The sequence below is a fragment of the Helianthus annuus genome, chromosome 7, assembly GCF_002127325.2.
Source record: "Helianthus annuus cultivar XRQ/B chromosome 7, HanXRQr2.0-SUNRISE, whole genome shotgun sequence".
In the NCBI taxonomy this organism is placed as follows: domain Eukaryota; kingdom Viridiplantae; phylum Streptophyta; class Magnoliopsida; order Asterales; family Asteraceae; genus Helianthus; species Helianthus annuus.
In genome coordinates this window covers 94798027-94807278 of record NC_035439.2, presented here as the reverse complement: position 1 = coordinate 94807278, position 9252 = coordinate 94798027, and the positions used below count along the sequence as shown (strand labels likewise).

The following is a 9252-nucleotide window of genomic DNA, read 5'->3' as shown; positions in this document are numbered from 1 at the left end:
GCATGAGGCTTGGAGAACCTATATTGAACCAGCGAGGCATTCTGTCTCGCTTAGCTCCTCGCCCTCATACCACCACTCATTTGGGCCACAGTAGGAGGACGAGCCCAATGACTCACACCATTCATACATTCCTCTACAGCGTTCGGGTTCTTACCACTCATTTCAGAACCCCACACCCTTTGGGACCAGCAGACCACTTCCCCGAATACCAAGACATGGAGATGGACGATGATCCAGATCCCGAGATTCCGCCATCAGGGACGCCCACGCATCCCATCGAGATTTCAAGCGGATCATATTTTCATGGTTCGCCATATAGGGGCCCTGATATCTGGGCCGAAAGGTGGAGTACATATAAGTGGGAGTATACTCCCCCTCACCACATCTCACCTCCACATCAGCGGGCCCCCTCAGAGGACCCACATTTTCAGGCGGTCACGCCACCGCCACCACCAGCACCAAAGCAGCCACCGCCTGTAGAACCATCGAAGCGACGAACAACTGCACGGATGTCCGTGCGTGGGGGTTTCCACTTCAGCACCCCTAACATTCCAGCAACTACCCTCCTATCCATGAAGACCCACAATTGGGCGGGCCTTCGAATGTTGTTTCTGAAGTCGACTCTGCACCAGTCGCACCTGCACCACCCATGGGTTATGAAAACCCAATTCCATCTTACCCAGATGTAGCTGGGTACAACCCATTTGAGCAGCCAGCTTATTCGGGTTATAACTACAACAATGCACCTGCTGTTGATCCGTACATTGAGGCAACTAACTTCAATGCGCTCTACCCCTCTTCCTTTCCACCTGCATACCCAACTGGGTACCCTGCATATGGGTATCAATACCCACCACCTCCACAACCACAACCTCAGCACCAGCAGCCGCCGCAGCTGCCACTTCAACAGCCTCAACAACAAGAAATACTCCAGAGGTTGCATGAGGTGGAACGAAGGGTAGAAGAAGAGCATAGAAGTCGTCACGGTCTTCTAAAGGGTTTGGCAAACCTCATTAAGGGGAAAAAGAAGAAGGATTATTAGAAAACCTTAATTATTGTATTGTAATTTTTTTATTTCAATTAAGTCCCTGCGTGGACATTTTATTTATATATTTGGTCCCTGTGTGGACTTGTCTTTTCTTATTTTAGTCCCTGCGTGGACAATGTTATTTCTTTAAATACCCATTTAGGGCAATTATTGTAATTCCTAGGATTTATTTATTAGAAATTTCCTTTAAATTTACATTTGGCATTAAAACATTCACATATAATATTGTATCACAAATCAAAATATCAATCCAATTTTTAATTAATCTGCCATTAAATCTCAAAGAAAATCTTAAAGGTATAACCTAGCCTATACGTCATTTTAGACATGGCCATGATGGTAAAGCCTTTTTAAGATAATAAATCCTTGTTAACACCTAAGAACGTGTTAGCACTCTTGGCAAATGTGATTCGATAAAGTCACACTAGTCATCCTTATATTGGATTCTTCCAATTCCTTTTCAAGCCTAATGATCTGGAAATCATGGCTTATATCATCAAATGAGATGATCACATTATAAAACATCCATTAGTGATGAAGTGCCTATGGGCTATACTTATTGTCCAATAAGACAAAATGACAGTTGTAGTCTATGACTCCTTGTCAAGAAAGGTAATGAACTATGTTCAAACCTTAAATGCTTCGATCCTATAAGATCATGACTTATAAATTAAATCTGTCCTTATGACAAGGCCTTTTGTGCCATTTTAATATCCTTAATAATTTATAACTGGGATTAATTATAATGAAAAATTTAAATAAATCTGATTAACAAATTAACCAATATGGTCTATAATTACCATGGTTAATGAGTCATCAAAAATGATGATTTCATAACAGACATCTGAACAAATTATTGTTAATTGTTTTATAGCAATCAAGCTCCAAAATGTCTGAATCAGAAGAGGTTAACAGTCATCCCAATGCGAGGAATGACAACACCAGAATGAATGTAACGGGTGCAGATCTACAAGTAATGATAGATAATGCTGTCACTAGAGCAGTTGACAGAATGTTCAAGGAACCAAGTGGTACTCGCACTAGGACCCAATATGTACCTCATACTAAACCTCCTTCCAAGACACATACATCTCATAAGGATGATTCTCGACATTCGTCGAATCAGAAAAGTCTGTCGTCTAAGCAAATCGTGCTTAATCAGGAACCGCGTGTCAAGGCTTGCTCTTATAAATACTTCGTCTCTTGCAAGCCAAGGGGTTTTACAGGCGAAAAGGGCGCCATTGACTGTATGACATTGCTTGATGAAAGGGTTACCGTTGTGGATATTAGTGGTTGTGTGGAACAGGATGTTGTAAAGTTCGTTTCACAGTCATTTAAAGGGAAAGCTTTGGCTTGGTGGAGGTCATTAATCCAAGCCACAGGGAAAATCCCACTTTATAATTTGTCATGGGAGCAATTTGTGGCACTGATCAAAGAAAACTTCTGTCCTCAGCATGAGGTAGAGAAAATTGAAAATGACTTCTTGACTCTGGTCATGAAGAATCTGGATTGCCAAGGTTATGTTACAACTTTCAACACCATGTCTAGGCTTGTCCCTTATCTGGTTACACCTGAACCAAAGCGCATAGCGCGATTCATTGGAGGCCTGGCCCCGGAAATAAAAGGCAATGTTAAAGCTTCCAAGCCTACCACTTATAGGTCCGTGGTGGATTTGTCCTTATCCCTCACTCTTGATGCAATAAGGAATAAGTCTGTTAAGACTTCCGATGAGGGAAAGAGGAAACGAGAAGATGAGAGCTCACGTTGCTCCGACAAGAAAAGGAAGGGTAACTCTGAGCATAAAAAGAGTTCTGGGTTTAAAAAGGACTCTCAGCAGACAGGTGAGAAGACCAAGTGTAAAACCTGCAAGAAACACCATTTGGGAAATGCAGACTTGACTCGCAGTCGCAGCCTAAAGTTTGTGGGATTTGCAAGTCAAAGGAGCATAAAAATTTGGATTGCAAGAATATGAAGAATGCAACCTGTTTTGGTAAAAAAATTACCGAAGCAATTAAGTGATCAAATTAGTTAAGTGAGGTAGTGTGCTAAAAAGTGTGTTGGAAATATGCTGGTTATGTTGTTTGTAAAAACAGTTTTCAGGACACGGCTCAGGATATTGAGCTGTATCTACAATCAAACTATGAGCAAAAAGTAAAGGAAATGACACGAGATGTACGAGGAAAGCCCTTGATCAATCTAGATCGCCGGCATAAAACCTCGGGAGCTGACAATCGCAGCTGCCTAGTTCTTCTTATTACTTTAAACTTCAGGATACAGTGCAGGATATTGACCAGATCGCTAAGTGTTACGATGCGAGAGTGAAAATTGCTAAAGAACAAGTGTGAGAGTGTAGTGAGTGTAGTTGTGATGTCCTATTCGATCCGGTATACCCACCTATTTATAGTAACGAATTACAAACGAAAATTCCTATAAATATGGGATGCTCCGAATATTCCATTATAAACGTTGTAGACCGAGTAATACGGCTTCAACGTCTTTATTCGAATGACTTGGACCGAGTCTTCCGCGAAATGATTCCTTGTGAACGTTGCTAGCTTCTAACCCACGTACCTGCACATAATCCGTTAGTGATCCTGAGGATACCATTCAGGATGTTACCAATATCCTGAATCAGCATCCCGGATGTGAACAGATATCATATAACCAAGATATAATCCAAGATATTTCTCAGGATATGGGCTCAGAATTTCACCCATAACAATTGTCCCCAAAAATGTTACCGTTTAGTATCCTCACCACTAACGGTTACATTTTTCACGGAGATCGAGGTAATTAATAGATAAGACCTTGATGTGACTAGTTGTAACCACGTAGCCTATAATTACTCATTACATCCCTATAACTTCTAATCCTCATCATCATTTAACCTTTACCGAAGAGAAAAAGGTAAACATTTTTCTCTCAACTCCATCTTCCTCTTTCATTCTACTCAATATTCCGGCGACAATATGGCTAGGCAGACAAGATCCAGCTCCGGCGATTCTGCTCCCACGTTTATCCACCAGAATATTCTCCAAGATCCGGAGAAAGAAATATGCACCTTTGATAGTGCACACTTGTCAGCCCTTAAAGCCTCCGGCATCTTCCCAAAAGGGACGGCGTTCCTTCCATTTGATCGGGAAATCCGATCAGATATGGTTTCCGACGAGTGGTTATGCTTCAATGCTTTTCCTTTTACCTTAGGGTTGCAATTTCCTTTCTCGGACTTTATCACCGAGTTCTTTAATGTTACCAAAATCTGCTTTAGTCAGACAATGCCAATGCTGTGGCGAGTCTTTGTCTATTCTTGATCAAATCAAGAATAACTATATCCCTGATCTTTCTGTTCATGACCTACCTTTAGCATACCGGCTTAGATGTCATGGCTCTTGTCGATTTTTGTTTTATTCCACTTCCAGCGACCCACTGATTCTTCGAGCCACCAGGAATGAAGAGGAATGGAAATCCAAGTTCTTCTTTGTAAAAAAGAGATTCAATCCCTGGTGGAGCGGATTATCCGGTGAAATGGTTGAAGAAGGGTAGGACCTAGGGTTTTAGGATGATCCTGTCTTATATCCTGCCGCATATCTTGAACTGACTTTGTTGTTTTCTTGTATACAGCTGATTTTAGGAAGCTTGCACCTCCCTTTGCTGAATCACAGAAGAGGATTGACGCTATCAGACTCCTTCCCGAAGCTGAAAGAAGTTTTAACCCGTCTCCACCATCTCCAAGCCCACTTTCCAGTGTAAATATGTCAGGTAAGGATCCTGTTCGATATCCTGCATACATGCTTTTATTTGAAATATTAGGAAAGAATTTTACTCCCTGTATGCAGATTCCAGCAAAGTTCCAATCCTCCTTGACCTTGACGAGCTTGACAGTTATCCTACTCCAGTCATGGTCAAGAAAGAGACTCCTGCTGCCACCAGCTCCAAGCCGCTTCCGGCTCCCAAGGCTAATCCGAGGACTCGTGTTTCTACTGCAAAAAAGAGGAAGGGCTCTGAAGTTAGTGCCCCAGGCTCCGAAGGGTTCTCCTATGATGAGCTCAGCTTTACCGTTTCCTTAGAACCGATGACATCCTTCCTAAACAAGGTAATATCCTGGCACTACATCCTGCATAATATCCTGATAGAATATCCTGATAGAATATTCTGGTTAGTGAATATTAACTTATATTTGAATTTCAACTTACAGGGCCTCCAACATCTGCTCCAGCTTTACAATGATGCCTGCGGTACTGCTGCACTCCATGAAGCTAGGATCAAGCAGCTTGAAACTACCGTCGCTGACCAAGGTGCCATTGCTGAAGCAATGACTCGGCACTACGAGGACAAGCTAAAGAAGGTCACCCAGGATGCTGAGGTCAAGCTGGCTACTGCCCAAATGGATCATGAACAAGCCATGGTCTCTTTCTGGGAGGGAATCAAGGCTTCTTCTATAGTCTCTCTGTTGCAAGCTTGCATCAAGATGGCTTATGAGGCCAAGGAGACAGGCCTTGTGTGCCCAGCTTGGCCGGTTGACTCTTGGGCGGCAAAGTTGAAGGAGCTTGGAGGCAAGGCTGTGTCACTTCCTGCAGAAGCTGGTGAGTCCTCTAAGTCAGCAGAGGTGGTAGATAAGGCTGGAGACAAGAAGGATGCTGGAGTGGATGCTGGGATTGATGCTGGTGAGGATGCTGGTTAGACATGCTGAAGCTGAGAAGGCAGAGAAGGTTGGAGAAGATGCCGCTGTGTGAGGGCATTCAAGTGGGCAATGATGGATATACGTGCCGAGGCCGGAGCCCACTTTTTTAAGTTTGATCGTTGGCTTGTAACCCAAAACAATTTACTTTTCCTGCATTTTACTTTTCTGCATTTGGACAATATGATGGCCAAAGGTGGAGGGATCCTGAGTTTCAGGGCGAAGCCCTTGGTCATCACCTTTAGTATGCTTTTCTTTTGAACAATATAACAGTTGGAGGTGGACGGGTCTCGGTTTGAGACAAAGCCTTCAACTGTTAGGTAAATACGATAAGGAACTATTGGTGCTGTTAGTGGATGGGCCTTGTTTTGAGGTGAAACTAAGAGCACATCTTTTGGTATGTTAATAATATAACTTTTCTTTTGGCCTTACTATTGTTGTTATTAGGACACCAATTTTACTTATGAAAACTGTTTTGTTTGAAAACTCTTGGAAATATTATGGGAACACCATCTGAGAATATCCTGACAAGTATCCTGAGAGATATCCTGGTCAGGATACCATCATATAACTTAGAAAACTTAAGTCTTTTGAAAAAAGGAGAGATCATACCAAAGACTCTTAGAGAGTCAATTCCAATCTTCCACCTTAGGAATGTCCCCAATGCATACTTATAAACTTGGATCCAACCTTTGAATAATATAATGTATGTCCCCTGTGTATGACACAGAAATGCAAAAGTATTCATACTTTGGCTTGAATAAATTCCAAACACCTCGAGGCAAAAACCTTGATATCCTGAAATAAATCCTTAGCATACTCGGGGTAAACCCTTAATATCCTGGGGATAAACCCTGATATCCTGGGGATAAACCCTGAGTTTCATGCGCTACAGACGAGAGTGTATAAACTCCAAATCTTAGAAAGGTGAAAACCTTTAAACCTTAGAGAGTATGAAAATACCCTTTCGTGAGAGAGGGTGATCAATCCTCATATACATTCAGGATCCATGATATAGCCAACAGTAACGAAATTGTCAGCCACTTTTACATGAACTAGTCCCGCTACCTTGAACTATTCCTAGATAACTTGCGCTCCAGGTGAGGTGTTTAAACCCAATTCGAAAGAAAGGTGAATACCTTTAAACCTTTGAAGGGATCAGGATCCCTTAAACATGAGAGAGGGGGCCAATCCTCTAATCTTTCAATTTATCCTGAGTGCAAATCCTGGAGCTATATCCTGGAGCATATGCTGCAAAACAACTATAAACTAAGGTGGGTGTTAGCCTGGCTAACACCCCTCCGATGCTTAAGTCAGTATTGGGTTCAAGATAATACACAAATACCACTCTGAGATAGGAATTAAATTCTATTCTTACTTGAAATAGAGCTTTAAGTGTATTGCATTCCAGGATCTCGGTAGCATATCCCCTTCCATATTCTTGAGTCTATATGCTCCTTTTCCTGCTTCTGACTCAACTTCATATGGTCCTTCCCATTTTGGAGCTAGCTTGCCATCGGTAGGATTAGTGGTATTTTGAAAAGCCTTTCTTAGCACCCAATCACCAACTCGAAATCTCCTAGTCCTTATATTCTTGTTATATGCTCTTGATATTCTTTGTTGATATGCTGCCATCCTTAGCCTTGCTGCATCCCTTTTTTCATCTATAGTATCCAAATCTTGACATAAGGCTTTAGGATTCTGTTCAGGATCCTGTAGGATAGATCTTGCAGTAGGTATCGCCATTTCCGTTGGAATCATTGCTTCTACTCCAAATACCAAGGAAAACGGGGTTTGGCATGTCGCATTCTTTACCGTTGTCCTATCAGCCCACAAAACAAAGGGTAATTCTTCTGCCCATCTTCCTTTTTTGGCTCCAAGTCTCTTCTTTAAGTTATTGACAATTATCTTGTTTGAGGATTCTGCTTGTCCATTCGCTTGAGGATGCACCGGAGTAGACGTGATCATTTTGATTCCCCAACTCTTGCAAAAGCCAGTGGTCCTCTTGCTTATAAACTGGGACCCATTATCACAAATGATTTCAGCTAGTACCCCAAACCTGGTCAGGATATTCCTCTTTATGAAGGATACTACTTCTTGGTCTCTAACTTGGACAAATGCTTCAGCTTCAACCCACTTAGAGAAATAATCCGTCATTGCTAGCATAAAGACTTTTCCTCCCGGAGCTTTTGGTAACTTCCCTACTATATCCATCCCCCATTTCATGAACGGCCAAGGGGACGCTACAGGATATAGTGGTTCAGCTGGTTGATGTAGTATATTACTATGCCTTTGACATGCATCACACCTTCGAGCATATTCTGCAGCATCTTTCCTCATCGTTGGCCAATAATATCCTGTCCTTAATACTTTGGAGAACGATGACCTGCCCCCCAGTGTGGTTACCACAATCCCCTTCATGTATATCCTGAAGTACTTCTTTGGCTTCAGGACCCTCCAAGCACCTCAAATACGGTCCTGCAAGAGATTTCTTGTATAAAACATTGTTTATAATAGTGAATCGTGATGCCTTCATCCTAAATGCCTTAGGATTTTCATCTTCGGGGATATGTCCTTCCTTGAGATATCTCATGATTGGAGTCATCCAGGATTTAGGATCCTTTTCAGGATACTCTGCTCCAGGATCCTGAATACCTGCTACTTCTTTATCCTGAGGATTCGTTGCAGGATACAAGATATGTAATATTGGTATTTGGGTCCCGTCTGGTATCCTGATCGATGATCCCAGGTTTGCTAAGGCATCTGCTTCAGCATTATCCTCCCTTGGTACCTGTTCAAGTGTAAAAACATCGAAATATCCTGCTAATTTTTTGAGAATATCGAGGTATTCGATTAATTTCTCACCCTTGACTGCATAGGATCCATTAAAATGATTAGTAATTAACAAGGAGTCAACATATACTTGCAAATTCTTGATACTCATATTCTTAGCCAATTCTAATCCTGCAATTAAAGCCTCATACTCTGCTTCATTATTAGTAGCAGGGAACTCACACCTAATACCTGGGGTAATATGTCCCCCTGTGGCGATTTTAGTAGTATTCCCAATCCTACTCCTCTTACATTAGATGCACCATCAGTATATAACGTCCAGGATCCTGAAGATTCTCCTAACTGTTGGACTTCTAGGTCTACCTCATCCTGAATGTCACTACTGAAATCAGCCACAAAGTCAGCTAAAGCCTGAGACTTTATGGCATTTCTAGGTTCATACACTAAATCATAAGCACTCAACTTCACTGACCACTTGGCCATCCTGCCTGACATCTCTGGTTTCCTAAGCACATTTTTGACAGGATAATTTATTTTAACATGAATCCTATGTGTCTCAAAGTAATGTCTAAGCTTCGTTGATGCCATAACTAATGCTAGTATCAATTTTTCTAAATGAGAATACCCGGTTTCAGCATTTAACAAACTTTTACTGACATAATAAACAGGATATTGCTGACCTTCATGATCCTTTACAAGGACGGCACTTACAGCATTCCCTGATACTGCGAGG

General features: G+C 41.9%; 1 protein-coding gene across 1 annotated transcript; it reads left to right on the top strand.

Annotated features, from left to right (window-relative positions):
• Window positions 1-215: 215 nt before the first annotated feature.
• LOC110866717 (early nodulin-75-like) lies at window positions 216-1042 on the top strand. The gene is made up of 2 exons (XM_022115860.1): window positions 216-511; window positions 556-1042. Exons 1-2 carry the CDS (start codon window positions 216-218, stop codon window positions 1040-1042), a joined length of 783 nt encoding a protein of 260 aa, XP_021971552.1.
• Window positions 1043-9252: the final 8210 nt, after the last annotated feature.